The following is a 17,492-nucleotide window of genomic DNA, read 5'->3' on the forward strand; positions in this document are numbered from 1 at the left end:
GGACGACACGAACGTTTACAGTCACAATCCACAAGGTATGAACATATTAATGTGGTGTTTTATTTCATCAACTTAGAAAAAGTATACCATGCATATAAATACTATGACAGCTCGTTCTTAAAATTAATAGAAAAAAATGGAAGTTGAACTTACTTATCTCAGATATAATGGATAATATTCTAGTTCTACACAAACATTGTCCTAATTTTCATGTTGGCTAGATCAGGTTTCAAGCACAGCAGAGAAACAGGAAACTGATACTAGTTGACCCAAGTGAAATTAATTTATTGGCCAACATTTTATGATGACAAGTCCTGTCACAATGACATTGTTGAAATGCTCTTTTTAAATTTGGTGGTACTTGGTAGATGCTGTTTGATGTATTTTTACTATCAATTAATAAATTGCACTTCAATTGCAAAGAATTTGTAATACTGAAAATAGCAATAATTATATAAAACTTGTCTGCTCTGACATAAACAACAAGTATGCTTACAATTATATACTGAAGAAACATTGGAGAATGGTTAATTTCTGTAAATTATTATTATTATTGTTTTTGGTTTTTTCTGTAAATTATTGATTAAAGAAATATTAAGATAATAGCTGTAAAATCATTAACAGTTATTATTAATAGCAATATAACTAGTCATTAAATAAAAATGACATGTACCATCTTGTTTATGATACCAGTGTTGAGTAGTGCTATGTTGTATGTAAATTGATTGTCTCATTTAAAAATTGTTTTAATTTCCAGACATTTGAGGGTAACTTGACCACAAAACCCATCAATGGTGCTATTTTCATTTTCAACCCAAGGACAGGACAACTTTTCCTGAAGATCATTCACACTTCTGTGTGGGCAGGCCAGAAACGTCTTGGACAGGTATTGATAACGTTCAGTTAACAATTCTACAACAGCCAGTTAGTGAAAACACTACAGAAATGCCCCAGATTGAAAATATTACAATCTATGATAATGAAAATGTATAAATGAAAAGAAGAACAATGTTTTCCCCATGTACATTTTGCTGTCATATGAATGACCTTGTTTTGTCAGTTATTGCAAATGGGTCTTCACAGTAAAATTTACGATGCAGAATAATAAATTTATCAGTAATAAAATAACACATCATTTTAATTTATTTTTTTTGCTATCGAAACAAACCAAGAATATTATTTATTCTTTAATTTTGGCAGATAAATTTACTGTGTACGAGTACATGCTTATCATGATACAAATATATTTTGTCAGGTACACTATGAAATGTAGCACAGTTGGTGGTCAGTCAAAATGTTTGATTGCAGATATATATTTTACAGTGGCAAATGTTTGTTTTGTAGTTGGCAAAATGGAAGACTGCCGAGGAAGTGGCTGCTTTGATCCGATCCCTTCCAGTTGAAGAACAGCCAAAGCAAATTATTGTCACAAGAAAGGGCATGTTGGATCCACTTGAGGTATCGTAGTTTTCTCCATGTCTCTTACAATATTAGAAAACATCTGTCATTGAAATGAGATAAAAGTAAATAGCTCTGTCGTTAGATAGAATATCAAATCTTTTATAAGATGTTTTAGTGTTTTGTTAATTTTCTTTTTGTAATTACTTTAAATAAATATATAGAATAAATATACTTACTTCAAGAAAAGACAAAAAGACATTTAAGTATGTTTTCTGTCCACCTCAAAATTGTCAAATTTTCTTTGATTAAAATTTTAATATTTGTTGACCTTGTTTTGTTTTTCTGTTGTATTTTAGGTCCATCTTCTTGATTTCCCCAACATTGTCATCAAGGGCAGTGAACTGCAGTTGCCTTTCCAAGCCTGTTTAAAGGTGATGTTCAAATAAAACTATTTGTTTGTCCATGACTGTTAACAGTTTGTTTATGAGTATTTGTTTAATGATATGATATTTGCATTAGCTTGCACTATATCATATTATTTTCTTAATATTTACGGCTTAAATAAAGTTGGATACTTAATATTAGGCAGTGGGATACAGGCTCCATGCTTATAATACTTTTATCAAGACTGTGGAGGCTGAGACTTTATATGGTAGCACCTTACAAATTGCATGCATGTGACACATTAAAGATTTGAGTCTAAAGACTTCAACACAGCCTCAGATTGTATGTAGTTAAAATCTGACTTTTCTAGTCTTGTGTGTGGACATTAAAGCTTTATAAGGATAGGCCCAGACAATCGCTTGCTCTTCAAAATAATTTTTATTTGAGTGAATAATATAATTTGTTGTTGTTTTGATTGTGATCAATAAGTTATTTGTTTTCTTAGGTTGAGAAATTTGGAGATTTGATCTTGAAAGCGACTGAACCCCAGATGGTCTTGTTCAATCTCTACGATGATTGGCTGAAGACGATCTCATCATACACAGTAAGCTATAATGGTTGTTTGATATAGTACTAGTAACAACAATCATATGAGATTTATTATTCTGCATATATATTTGTCTGGAAAACAAAAACAAATTATATTTGGATGGGAGGAAATACTTAGTCATATTGCAGAAAATAAATATTTGTCAAGGGAAAGATAGAAATATTGGTTAACGGCTAATATTGTCCATATAGTTTGTAATGTGAAATATATAGGACTCACTGGTATACAAAGACGTTAAGGACATTAAAGTGCTTGTAAAAAGAAAAAAGTGAGATTTTTATCAGTATTTTTTTGGGGAAAAGCAGATTTATTCTAATTAATAAAAGTGGTGTTGCTTTAGGCAAAATTACATTTCATTTAAGGACCCATAACAGCTATTTTATTTCATATATGGAACATGTGTTGATGATATACCTTAAAAATACAGCATATTACTAATGAAAGTGTGTTATTGTCAGGTGGGAATTCTCCTCGGATCAGTGGTTTTCGTCTCATGGAACATTGATTTCGTTGCATTTTAATCGTCCTTTCCTCCAAAATGTGTCGGTTGGCACAGATTTTAACCTAGGATTTCAAGAATTTTCAGGACCCCTCTAGATTTCCTCTTTTTTTACAATTTACCAATTACTCTAGGCATTCTCTCATCTGATTCTGATCCTATGATCATATATGGAACATGTGATGAAGTTATGCATTAAAAATAAAGCATAATACTAATGAAAGTGTTTTATTATTTATTACTCTAGGCCTTCTCACGTCTGATTCTGATCCTGCGTGCACTGCACGTGAACAACGACAAGACAAAGATCATCCTGAAGCCAGACAAGACGACGATCACGGAGATCCACCACATCTGGCCCACGCTGTCCGACGAGGATTGGATGAAGATTGAGGTCCAGCTCAAGGACCTCATCCTCGCCGATTACGGCAAGAAAAATAAGTAAGTCCTTTGTGATGAAGATTGCTGACTACGGCAAGAAAAACAAGTAAGTCCTTTGTGATGAAGATCGCTGACTATGGAGAAAAAAACAAGTAAGTCCTTTGTGTTCAGGATCTCATCCTCGCTGACTACGACAAGAAAAACAAGTACGTCCTTTGTGATGAAAATCGTTGACTATGGCAAGAAAAACAAGTAAGTCCTTTGTGGTCAGATGAAGATTGAAGTCCAGCTCAAAGATCTCATGGAAAGATTATGGAAAGAAAAACAAGTACGGTCACATTTTACATCTCACCCTTTTATGACCATGTCGTGTGTTGAGTAGGGGCAGTGGGAAAATTATTTGTTCAGTCTTGGGTTTTTAATTTCATACAGGACATTTTGATGTGATAATCTCAGTTTCTCCGGTGTATTGTCCGTGATTTGTAAATTGAACGTTGAAGTTTTATTTCTGGAACCACATTTAAGCACTGTATGACATACATTACTCTGCATGTTGGGGTTTAAAAATCTGGTACCACTTTAAACACTGTGTGCTAATAACCTGTATTTGTTGTCCAGTGTGAACGTGGCCTCTCTGACACAGTCTGAGATCCGCGACATCATCCTGGGAATGGAGATCTCCGCGCCGTCCGCCCAGCGCCAGCAGATCGCCGAGATCGAGAAGCAGACCAAAGAACAGTCGCAGCTGACGGCCACGACAACTCGCACCGTCAACAAGCACGGCGACGAGATCATCACCTCGACGACCAGTAACTACGAGAGTCAGACATTCTCATCGAAGACGGAGTGGCGGGTGCGGGCGATCTCGGCCACCAACCTGCATTTGAGGACGAACCACATCTACGTGTCTTCGGACGACATCAAGGAGACAGGCTACACATACATCCTGCCAAAGAACATCCTCAAGAAGTTCATCATCATCTCCGATCTCAGAGCGCAGGTGAGGAAAAATTAACTAGATGGAAATTGATAGAGACAGATGTAGAAAGAGATTGTGTAATTTTGGATGATAGATTAGATTTTGATTTTAAAAGGTATTGAATTGATGATGGTGAAACAGTATTTCTCAGGATAACTGTTGCATGCAAAAATGTATTTAAAGCCACAGACCCTAGTTTCAACCCGTGAACCTGGACAAACCTGAAATATTTGGATAAAGCTATAAGAGAGTGAAATAAGAGTCTGTGACGTTGAAATGTGGTAGATTAAAGCATGTCTCCATAACCATTACTTCTCAGAGGTACGTGCATTTTTTTTTAAATGTGGCATGTACAGAAATGGATAATCTAAACAATAAAATGTAAGTAATGTCTGATTTTAATAATCAAAAATGGTTCTAATAGTAAAAAATACATCATAGTGTTTAAAAACTTGGGCTCTCAAATAATGTATTGTCATAGGATTGCTTTCAGGAGAGATGTTATAGAATTGTTCTAATTCGGTTAAATTCCAGAAAATCTTCCTGTCCTTATTCCTTGAGTAAACTTCCCCACCCTGTTTACTTTTTTTAAAAACCTTACACAGATGTTTCCAATATTATTTTCATTCCTCCTAATTGCAGCTGATTGATTTTGCATGAAGTCTTATTGGTGTATGTGTTGTTTCAGATTTCTGGCTACCTGTACGGAGTTAGTCCCCCTGACAACCCCCAGGTGAAGGAGATTCGCTGTATCGTGATGCCTCCACAGTGGGGAACCCATCAGACAGTTCACCTTCCCACCATTCTGCCAGACCACGAGTACCTTAAGGTGAGTCGGACCATCTTTAGGTGCATTTTCTTACAGCATAAACATTGTATTGTATTGTGGTAATTGTCATTTCTAGTATCTTCCTATTATTGTAATAATATTTGTTCTGTTGTTTAAGGAGTGTTTTTAGATAAATATTACATTCTCTCACTGGGCAGAGTGGGAGAACCTGGTTATGAAGTGTTTTATGAGGGAATTTTTTTTTTTTCATCTTTAGAATATGTTCGATAATGTGGCCACACACACTCTTCGAAATAGTAAGAATAACAAACTGGAAAATTTTAAATAAAGTTGTTAAATATTTTTAATAGAACAGTTCACCTTTAAATTTATTGGTTTTTGTTTTGGACAGTTATGCTTGCTTCCAAACACTTTTGACAATTGAATAGTCTTTTCTTTTCTTTTTTTGGTAATAAACGTCAAGCCAAAAATATTGGAAGAAAACCACATTTCTGTGTTATCAACTAATGCATATTATTTTTAATGCTCAGGAGATGGAACCTCTCGGGTGGATTCACACACAGCCTAACGAGTTGCCACAGTTGTCACCACAAGACATCACAAGTCACGCCAAGATCATGTCGGACAACTCCAGTTGGGATGGGGAGAAGACCGTTGTCATAACTTGCAGGTTAGTTAACAAGTGTATTATCTGCTATTAAGTGATTGGTGCAGGTGAAATTTTATTCTTTAATGTCCTTGTATTCACTATTTACAAGCATTAAATTTACAAAAAGTTAAGATTTTTATGTAGTAAAGTAGTCGAAATATATACTGAACCACAAAATAAACAATTATAATAGGTAGTACTAAACCAAATAACTTCCGGTTGGGTCATAGTTCGAGGTGCAGCCAACTTTTGATAGAGAAGTGAACACCACAAGTCCTGTGTTTGGTGAAAAATGTGAGAGTGTTGGTTGTAAAAAAAATAGTTTTATCTGGGCAAAAAATGTATGCAATTTTATTTCATCTGATACCATGGAGTCAAGTAGCCTTGTGCCTGAAATGTATGGGGTACCTGTAAAAAAAAAGTACTCTAATTTTGTGCGGAAGTAGGGTAGTCATAGACACTACCTGTTATCTCAGAAATGAGCAGCTTGACCCCCATTTTTTTCCGATTCATTTTAAGTGTGAGGGGTGGTAGTATTTATATTATGGCATTTATGTCGATTGATAGTTGCAGGTAGGAGGTTTAGCCACATATGTTACTATTGTAGTCTCATGGGATTTGATTTGGTAGTATACACCCTTAAGTTATGTTTTTTCATGATACATTTAATTCAATAAATAGACTGTCAGAATGTTCACAAGACATTGATAATTTTAATAGATGTAAAAGCTAATGGAATTCAAACTAATATTGCATAAATTAAAGAAAACTAAATTAATATTTGTTTCTTTTGTTGGTCAGTATATAAACACTAATGATTTCAGGAGAAATATTTTAGATTCAAGTTAAACCTCTCAATATGTCACATAAGAGTATAATTTGGACAACAATTGTTAACATAATTGTCTTGTTTCAGCTTTACACCTGGTTCCTGTTCATTGACTGCCTACAAGCTGACACCTAGTGGGTACGAGTGGGGCCGACAGAATAAGGATACCGGAAACAACCCCAAGGGTTACCTCCCTTCGCATTATGAGCGCGTACAGATGTTGTTGTCAGACAGGTTCCTCGGTTTCTTCATGGTTCCCAACCAGGCCTCGTGGAACTACAACTTCATGGGTATGTTCAGATATGTCTTAATTCATTCCTGTCTTCTACTCGTGTCACGATTTGTACACTTGGCACTTTCAAAGAGAGACCCAGCTTTTTGCGTCTTAATCCAAAGAGAGACATAGCTTTTCGTGTCTAGTTCTAGATTAGGATTCAAAGATTTTAGCAATTGAGGTTTCATGTCACGTATGTGAAACTACAACTTCATAGGTAAATTCACCAACATAATCAGTTGTTACTGTAGCATGCTTATTGATGTTTACTCATTTAATTTATCTTTTTCCTATCGTTTAGCTAGAAAAAGAAACCCTATGTTTTAATTATTGCTTATATCTTCTCCCGATGTCTTAATTTGTACACTTGATACTTTTAAAGTGAGCCGTAGCTTTTCATTTCTAGATCTAGATCTAGATTTAGGGTTAAAAGATTTTAGCATTTGAGGTTTCTTATGTCACAAATTAATTACAGAATTGTAATATATGTTTCAACAACACCTCAGCATAATTCAACTTCTATGTAACTCGACTACATTTTTTATTCAGCATCTAGCATACAGTCTCGCCCAATAGCCAATATATTTTTCGTGCTGGGGTATTGTTAAACAATTCATTCATTCTAGCATAGAAAAATCACTTTGTCGTTACTCTTGTCAGCTGTAAATCAAAATGTGCTGAAGTGTCATTTAATAAACATTTCATTCTTTTTCAGTTTGTACGTCGTTAAATAAAACATTTCCTTCCTTCTTTCCTTTTCAATTTGCATTGTGTTTAAAGTCGTACTGATTTTTCCTTCAGGTGTTCGTCACGACCCCAACATGAAGTATGACCTGCAGCTGGCCAATCCGAAGGAATTCTATCACGAGATTCACCGTCCGTCTCACTTCCTCAACTTCAGCACCATGGAGGACGCAGAAATCATCGGGGCTGATCGAGAGGACCTGTATGCCTAGAATAGAGTTCAGACTCTTCACATGGAAACTATTCATTCTTTTTCCTCGGAGGATGTCATCATTACCGTTTGAATAATTGATGTTGTGTGCATTCTGAACAGAAGAGAAAGACTAATCATTGGAAGGACCGGCATGCCTGTAATTTAAAATTCTGTTGAATGTGGTGCATTATTTTTTCCAGAAACGTTAAATCATCGTAAATGTGATCATACAGTAACAGTTAATTCATTTCATCACTCGCTCACTCACTCACTCATTCATGAAATTGTGTATAAATGAAGATTTAAAGTATTGTTTTAAACATTTTGTGTTAACTGAAAAATCATTGGATTCCATACAGAATTTTTGGCTAATGACTAGCTGAATGTACATTTCAGGATATATTTTGTACAAATGTGAAGGGAGTGGTAGCTTTTTGTGAAGCACTTCTTTGTGACTTTTGTGCCGTTGCTGTAATAGTTGCTATTAGTGTTGCAGCAGTTGTATTTTTGGAATGTAGCAGACTATTATGCTAATTCAGGGTCTATAATATACATGACTATATGACGGACAATGGTTTGGGATACTGAGGGCCGACTTTACAAAGCCTATTGATGACTTGGACACATGTAACTACATACACTTACAATGTTTAAACAACTGCGTTTAAGAAAAATGGGCTTTGTAAATTTGGCCCTGAATGTTTATTTTCGAATGGATCATAGATGTGTTACAATCGTGAATACATAAATCTGGAAACATTTCAGTTTTGACAGCAGTTTCTATTTGGTGTTTTCATGTTTGTCTACAAGACTTCTACTTGTACATTTTTTTTTTTTTGTTCTTTGGAATGTGGACGTATGTGATGTCTTTGCAGATGTGATGCCTATCTGACGGACTGATTGTAGTCACAGTTACTTACGGTGACAATGTACATGAGAAACATACTGCGAAAACTAGCTACAGGAAATTAATAATCCTGTATTATCATCAGATCTGATATTTCATAGTGGAAATTTAAATCAAGAAACTTGATCAGAGAATACAGAACCTGAGCCCATATTTTTGAAGCAATCTTAGCCCTACAAAATCGTAAACCCTTCGTAAGCTATGACATTGTGTGTGCTATCATAACCTTGTAGCGTAAAATGGTTTTACGATTTCGTAAAGCTAAGATGGCTTCAAAAATCCCTAGCCAGGTTTTATTTACATTTACGTAATTTATAGAATAAGAATGTGGATGTGTTGGCAGTCACCTATGTTTGTTGCTGTACATTAAAGATTAATAAACTTGTCAATAAGAGTTTTGTTTCATTTCCTTAATATTAATCTCGAGTTATGATCATTGATTTCATCTTTTAATTATCTTTTACAATCAAATTGAGCACCAATAAACTTTCAAGTGTTCAAGATAAAACGGGGGTGGGAATTCTCCTTGGATCAGCTGTTTTCCTCTCATGGAAGATTGCGTTGTCATATTTGAATCGTCCTTTCCTCCGAAATGTGTCGGCACAGATTTTAATCTAGGATTTCAAGAATTTCTGGGACCCCTCTAGATTTCCTCCTTTTTTTCTTTTTTTTTACAGTTCACCAATTCCCACCCCTGATAAAAGGATTAACCGAACATATTTTAAAATATGGGGTTATTATGTCCGTCTAAATAGTGAGAGAAGCAAGCAGAGATGCACTTTACTATACAATGGTCTAAGATATCGGGGGTTTTGTATTGTATGCCAGTTGTGGACTTTAGAAAAAGAACCCTAGTCTACCAAGATTGATAGTCCTACAACACTTACCTTGGGTGGTCACTGTGGTAGTCTTATCTCTCTTGTATTAAAATAAAAGGAAACCAATGTTGTATAACAAAGTTCCCAACATTTTTATTTACAGTTCTGTGTTCAAGGACCAGACAACATAATTGGAGAGGAAACATTAGCCAATTATTATCTTTTTATATGCACCATCCCACATACAACATGGTACATGCCATTTGGCTTTGTTGTACAGCACCGACTGGAACAATAAATGGCCCAGTGTTGACAAACAGGATTGATAGCACATCACGTGAATGCTTTACCACCGAGTTCCATTCCACCCCAAGAATGAAGGGGAAAATATTTCACAACTGTACATTTTAAACTAGGGGTGGGGCAGGATTTAGCTCAATCGATTGAGTGCTCGCTTGAAGTGATTGTGTCACAGGATTAAACCACCTTGGTGTATCTATTCAATTGCTTGGGTTTTTTTTCATTCCAACCAGTGCACCACAACTGGTCAAAGACCGTGGTATTTTCTTTTCTGTGGGAAAGTGCACATAAAAGATCCCTTGCTGCATTAGTAAAAATGTAGCAAGTTTCCTCGGACTACAAGTCAGAATTACCGAATGTTTGACATCCAATAGCCGATGATTAATTAATGCACTCTAGTGGTGGTGTTAAACAACACTTTTTTTTTTTATATACTGTGGCTAGTTTGTGTTTAATGTCGTAGTTTTGATATTGCCTTTAGAAGAAACTTGCTACCGCCAACTAGACTATTCTTTCCAAAAAGTAGCAAGAGTTTTTTTATTTAAGCACTTTGATGTACTGGTTGTGGGTCACTTGTTTTGATGAGAAAACATCCATTGAGGGCAACATATTGCACCTCAGGTGACTGCTCTAGTAAATAAGTTTACCAGGGTTCAAATTTTTCCACGGTAATTGCTGTGATTTGTCTTTAAGAAAATTGATAGCAAGTTGCTTTCGTGCCACTCTTTTGAGGGGAAATTTTAACTGTCCCTCCAACTTACCGTAGTGCTCTAGTTTCTGTTACTAAACCTAAGGCAACACTTGTACCTCTCAAAAATTAAAATTCAACCTGTTCTCAACATTCTGTATTTGTTGCAAGTTGTGAAACAAGGGGTGCGGAGTATCATAACGCAACAAAAATGCATCTTCAAACAGGTTAATCTTTTTTTTACACAACAAGACTTGCAAATCAGATTATAATTTTTTATTTTAAATGTCCCATTACTACAGTAAAAGAAATATGTTTCACTTACAAAGAAAAATATAATTTTTCAAAATATTTGCTTGTGATACATTAATTTTTCAAAATATATAGCACATGCAGTAAGTAACAAGACATTGGCTTTTATGTCATGTCATTAACATCACAACACTTGTTAAACAATTAATTAAGCCAAGTAAAAAAAAAAAAAAACCCACGCAACACAACCATTTGTTTTAAATTGTATGCTACTGATATACTCGTCACAAAAATCAGACCAATTTCAAGCTAACTTGTAATGTTTCAATTAATAGTTCGTCAAGCAAGGCACCTTTTACGAACTGACTACAATTTTAATGATGTACTATGCAGAACATTACAGTTATTTTCCTTTTACTTATGTGATCTACTACATTTACTCTGTTCAAAGGTTGGCAGTGTTAATACATATAAAATTATATTTATGGAATATGCAAATGATACATACTACCGGGATTTACATCAGGGATTACTTCATAAAACATTACAGTTTGTCTGAAGGATTTCAACTGTCTGCATCTATGGACTCGTAAAAACTATCATTGGTCTGTGGCTATCTATTATACACTTCAGATTTTATGGGAATCTGGCTTGTTCTACCAGGTTTTTTTCTTACTTGGCCTTTCACATTAAATATGATTATTATTTAATAATCGATTAATTAAGCACCATTTCACATTCGATGCACATTTTAATTAAACTTTTTAAAAACAAAGTTAACAACCCTGAGATGAGAAATTCTTAAAAATACCTTGAGATTTAGTGGACCTATTTCTACATTATGAACACACATAATCTTTGTCAATCAAGGTGTTTAGTACATTTCATTCCAAGTCATTTGACAGAACAATTTAAACAGGAGACGTGGCTCCCAAAAAAATTTCATTTGCACAGAAAATCTTAATACATATCAATACAAGATTTAGGGATCATTCACACTAAATGTAGCACGGTGTGTGCAATGCTTCAACAAAAATTAAAATACACTTATTTCCTATGAAAGCATTCACAATGGATGCATGCATTTACAAAATGCCAGTCAAAGTGAAATAATCGGCCGCATGTATCTTTTATATATTAAGTCAATGTTATAAAATTATTGTAGGAAATATAGTCTTAAACACATCTAGGCCTATAATATTTCATCTTCAACGTGAATATGTAGAAGCAAATCATTCACTGCGAAGCCATAACAAAACAAACCATCCATTTATCAAAATAATGTTTTTCATGCTCTTTAAATACTGATACAAATAATATATCACTATATATATATATATATATACAGCAATAGTAAACTTGACAAATACATAACTCTTAAAAATATGTCAAAAAACAGCTTTATGTTTAATATAAAAATGCATTGCAATGACTTTATTAATTGCGGACGGAAGGTAGCTGGCGTGAAAGCTCCGAATACTTTCGGCAGCTGCAAAACACTGCATCGCATTCAGTGTGAATGAGCCCTAAGAGAATACATTTTTATCAAGAGGCAGAAGCACCTAAATTGAATACAAGCGCATTTTATATTCTGAACATATATTTTTGTTGACAATACAATGTACATCTAATTTGCTTGAAGGAAACGAAAAATCAACTTTTACAAATGATTTGTCTTAAACATATTCAATATAATCCAAAGTTTCTAGGTACCGTAGGATAAATAATAAAATTAGTATTGTGTTCGACCAGCTCTTGAAAATACAAGATATAATGCAACAAGTGAAGACAGGTACATTGTGCATTGTACTCATCACACAACCATAATTAATATTTATTTCAATTTATTTTCTTGCTCATGTCCATTTAAGGTCCAAGCATATTGCCCTGGGCACACACATCAGTTATCTTGGTTGTCTGTCCTGGACAAGGGTAATTGTTAGTGAGAGAGAAGTCTGTGTAGTGATCAAGATTACACTGCTCTTAAAGAACCATTCAACTCACTGTAGGTAGCAGCCAGTCTTCGGATCCGAGCCCAACACCGTGTAGCCTTAAAGTTGATAACTTGACCACTACACCACCGTCAGTGATTTTACTAATGCTTCTTTAGTTATGGTGAGGTGTTCCAAGTCCGAGATTGAGGTAAATGCATAAAAATAACACACATGTAGAAGTAACACTAACCTAATACTTTAATTGCTTTTCATGACTTGTATAACAAGTCAAACAAAAAATCATTCGGGACTGTCTGTAAATAGTGGTTATTAAAACAAAACAAAAAAAGAATGAATTGAACCACTGGTATAATACTTTGATAACAAATATTAAGACACTGGTAACAAAAACTGAATTTCGTTTTCAATACTGCAACAGTGAAATAAATCTTTAATTACAATATTATGATGATATTGATGCATATTTATTCACTGGTAACAAACAACCACAATCAAACCGTAGACATATGCTATCGACTGATATTTTTTTTACAAAAGACCATCATCTGACTAGATATACAACACAATAGGATGTGTTACAGGGCTATAGGGCCAATTTCGCAAAACATTATAAGTTCCTATCTACATGTATGGTTAACATTAATAGCTGTTTATCCTGCAGCCACCACTTCTATTGATAGAATATGATGACGGATAAAGCAGTCCTAGCCTGCATTACAAAATCGCTCATTTGACCTCTACGTCATCATACACTGTGGCTAAAATAATAGCTTTTCCCCTTAATTTTTATGGTCTGCAGGATAAAGATAATAACTAGTCGGATATTTGCTTTATCCTGTTCAGGCCCAATGTGAAATTTCCCATTCTTACCTTCACAGGATAAAGCAAGTATCCGATGTCTCTATATAATTATGTTTGTATGTCTTTGGCATCTATTTTACACAACAAAAAACAACAACATTCTTATGGAAGATCAATCACTGTAAGAAGAAACTTAGGCCTACAGTGATTTGTGAAACGGGTCCCTGGTCATTCCAATGTTTTAAAATTATCAAAATGTTCAGTGAACAGCTGGCAGTGAAGTTTGGAAGGAGAGGTGTCCTTGTAGCTTGAGACTAAATGTCATTTATATAAAGTCAATAACACACAGTCACATAAACAAAATACTCGAGCAGTAGGCCTATGGTTTTTTAATGTATATCTTGACAAACAATACTTCGTTGTGTACTGCTGAACATGTGAATACTTCTGGATGCACCAAGAAAAAAAGGAAATATTTTATTTAATGACACACTCCAACAACATTTGATTTATGGTTATTTGGCATCAGACATATGGTTAAGGACCACACAGATATTGAGAAACAGCCCCGTACGCAGAAATTTACATGGGGGGGTGTGTGTGTGTGTGTGTGTGCATAATTGTAGGCCCGAAGTGCCAGAGTTGCTAGGGGGGTTCGGGGGCATGCCCCCCCCCCCCCCCCCCCCCCCCCCCCCAATCTTTTTAATCTAGAATGCAGGAGATGCATTTTCCTGCATTCTGGGAAGTAAATTTGAAATGTTTTTTCATACAGTTCACATCATCGGACTATTTTTATTTTTTTTACACATCCACGGACGGACCTCGGCAGACTATGGGGGTGCGTACGCACCCCTCGCACCCCCCTGCGTACGGGCCTGAGAAAGGAAACTCGCTGTCGCTACTTCATGGGCCACTGTTTTCGATGAGTAGCAAAGGATCTTTTATATACACCATCCCACAAACAGGATAGTACATACCACAGCCTTTGTTACACTAGTTGGGGAGCACTGGCTGGATGCACCAAGAGTGCACCACATAAACAGATAAAGTAATGGTGACCAAAAGTAACATGTTTAGCCAGAGGAACATGTTTCGCACAAATTCAAGGCACACTATTTCAGAAAAAATCGTTGTTCTGATTATGTGTTGGTTACACAACTTTTAAATACACACGAACAGCCAATCAATTACATGGGGATTGGTTGCATTCTAAAACAAAAGCCTAAAAACTTCAGGAACGCCGCAACTTTATTTATATACATTGTATATCAAAAACGTTTTTGACTAATTTTAGGAATTTTATAAACATAGCACGTCAGTAGTCAAATTGAAAAATACTCTCTCTTCAATAAATCAGACTGTTTAAAATACATCTGGAATGTCAATGTAGAACAGGGCTCCGTTAAGATAAGAAATTAGTCTAAGTTATGCACTTAAGGAGATCTTAGTGCTAATATTGCTTCGTAGAATAGGGCCCTGGGTGATCTTGGCACTAAAATAACCTTAACTGCCTAACTAACATATCCATTTATGGTGATTTTAGCGCTAAAAGATCGCTTAGTAAAACAGGACCCAGGAAAGGAATACAGTAACACACCGGTTAAGCAAATAAAATCAGTTACTTTGGTACAAATCACGGGAACAGACATCTGGTTACCTAAGATTTTGAAATACTGTCCCGTGAAATTTGTCATTCTTGTAACATAACTGCCTAATTCATTTGTATAGCTTTTGAGACAAGTGGAAATTATTGGAACAGATATTGTTCTTGTTGTTCTTATTCATATAACTTTTAAAATAATTAAGTTCTGTTTGTATATATATATATATATATATAAAAATTATAGTTTTTTCCATTTGTCTCAAAAGCTGTAAAAATAAGTATGGCAATTATGCTACTTAAGACGCTGAGGATATTAAGACTCAAAAAGTCTATATTTTGTCAAAAAAAGAAATACATAAATAATCAATAATATGTAGCACCTTGTATGCATTCTAGTTAGAATATCAACAACAAATATATAAGATAAACAATTTGCTAAAAAAAAAGAGCACAAATATTAAGTCCCCTATATTCTTGATTAACTACTTTCCAAAAACATTTTCTTCTTTTGCTGCAGCAAATGTTTTTTTTCCCTTGTGTTATGCTCCGAGCAGATAAAAATATGGACGGTAACAATAATTATTATTCATAACATTACTAATACAACTATTAGTACTTTAAATCAGGAATAATTATTATTCATAACATTACCAATACAACTATTACTACTTTGAGTCGGGAATAATTATTATTCATTACATTACCTATACAACTATTACTACTTTGAGTCAATCTTTTTCCTGATTTGGTGTCATTAGTAAACTCCCGTTGTGGAGAAGGGTTAAAACGTGCGTCATGTAAGCACACTGTGAAATATTTATGTCATGTAAGCAGACTCATTATTCATGTCTGGTTGCTGTCACGACGGTCGTCTAGGTGCTGTCGCAACTGTTGACTAGTTGCTCTCGCGACTGTAGTCTAGGTGCTGTTGCGACTGTCGACTAGTTGCTCTCGCGACTGTCTTGTGACACGAGCCTAGTCCTCGATTGGCCCTCCTCATCACTGCTGGAGACGAAGGAACTGTTGCTGCGACTGAACATGGAGTAGCGGTGAAAGCTCTTCAGGAACTCCACAGCCAGTGCCGACCAGCCGGTCTGGTGACTGAAAAAGAAAAAAAACAAGATGGAAGAAAACTTTTTCTACGAGCCGTCAGAAATGGTGACACATGAAACATCATTCAGTTCAAACACATACTGATGGAATTGTAGACAGAACAGAACAGAACTTTATTTCACTCAAAGCCACCATCCGGTGGCATCAGAGGAGTACATTATATAAATTATATATACATATACACGCATACCCATGGAATTGTAGACCAAATTTAATTTTCTACTAGCAAAGTAATGTCTGTATTTTATACAAAATTGTAATGTAAGATTGAATGTCAAAATTACTGCCATTAAAACTTCTGATGCTATGGATTTACGGGATTTGGGTTGCAGTCAATATTATTTGCTGTTTCTAGTTGTCGGATTCCTTCTTTCCTTCAATCAGTATATATTTGAAGCAGAGATCTAAACTGAATTAACATAAAATGCAAAGTTCAGTTCATTCTTAGCAGGAGGTCGTATATATTTTGGTTAAGGGATTGAAACTAGGGGCAAAGTACTTTAAAGCCGACATCTACTAATAGGCAAAGATAATGCAGTATACAATTTTTAGTCTTAAGATCAACTAAATATGAATAGTGCTCGTTGGTTGCATATCAAAATCAAACTAAATTGTGTCTTCATACTTTTGGTCAGAAGACCAATCAAATATGATTATCTTTGATGATAAAATCAATTAAATATTGCTACTACCTTTGGATGAAAGATCAACCAAATGAAGAAAACTTTAAGGGACGATTTCATACATCTGGGTTTCGAAACACCGGGTTATAGCAAAACCTAGGTTTAACACTGGTTTACGTAAAACGCTGAAAAACCTGATCAAGACATACACCCGTGATGTATTTCACGTGTGTGTTTTACCCGTGTTTACAAAACCACGCTTTTTACATGGGTTACCTGCAGATTTGGAAAGGGACATAAGCGAGGAATAGCTTACACTTCATCACTTTGTAGTTGAAACTCGTTACCGATATGTTATTAGCATTCACATTCGAGATGGAGGATTAGCTACCTCCTCCACGACCCCCCCCCCCTAAACGTGGAGCAAACCTTCACATTCTGTCAAAAATGATGGACATGTTTTGGGAAAATGAGCTGGCCTGAAAACGTTTCGCCATGTATTTCCATCATTTTACTCACAACATTAGTTATAATCCATGTCAAATGCTTACAGAACCCTACATAGCTGTTGGTAATAATGCAAACATGCTTACAGAACCCTACATAGCTGTTGGTAATAATGCAAATATGAATAAATGTTTTGTTATTGGCATTTCTCTTTAATTGTAACATAATATTAAAAAAACAAAAGATGGGATG

At 35.1% G+C, this 17,492-nt stretch overlaps 2 protein-coding genes across 2 annotated transcripts in view; one reads left to right on the forward strand and one right to left on the reverse strand.

The window, feature by feature from the left end:
• LOC121368612 (pre-mRNA-processing-splicing factor 8) overlaps positions 1–9,029 on the forward strand; it is a 44,707-nt gene extending 35,678 nt beyond the window's left edge. The window contains exons 34-43 of the mRNA XM_041493351.1: positions 758–886; positions 1,345–1,458; positions 1,758–1,832; positions 2,291–2,389; positions 3,142–3,335; positions 3,894–4,275; positions 4,943–5,083; positions 5,575–5,714; positions 6,610–6,812; positions 7,598–9,029. Of these exons, the coding sequence (XP_041349285.1) occupies positions 758–886; positions 1,345–1,458; positions 1,758–1,832; positions 2,291–2,389; positions 3,142–3,335; positions 3,894–4,275; positions 4,943–5,083; positions 5,575–5,714; positions 6,610–6,812; positions 7,598–7,752 (1,632 nt within the window). The 3' untranslated portion in view covers positions 7,753–9,029. The remainder of the gene's footprint in view (positions 1–757; positions 887–1,344; positions 1,459–1,757; positions 1,833–2,290; positions 2,390–3,141; positions 3,336–3,893; positions 4,276–4,942; positions 5,084–5,574; positions 5,715–6,609; positions 6,813–7,597) is intronic.
• A 5,660-nt stretch (positions 9,030–14,689) lies between these two features.
• Positions 14,690–17,492, reverse strand: part of LOC121368617 (uncharacterized protein YMR196W-like) — a 33,802-nt gene continuing 30,999 nt past the window's right edge. The window contains exon 18 of the mRNA XM_041493355.1: positions 14,690–16,158. Coding sequence (XP_041349289.1) covers positions 15,999–16,158 — 160 coding nt within the window. The 3' untranslated portion in view covers positions 14,690–15,998. The remainder of the gene's footprint in view (positions 16,159–17,492) is intronic.

The sequence above is a fragment of the Gigantopelta aegis genome, chromosome 3 (assembly GCF_016097555.1).
Source record: "Gigantopelta aegis isolate Gae_Host chromosome 3, Gae_host_genome, whole genome shotgun sequence".
Classification (NCBI taxonomy): Eukaryota; Metazoa; Mollusca; class Gastropoda; order Neomphalida; family Peltospiridae; genus Gigantopelta; species Gigantopelta aegis.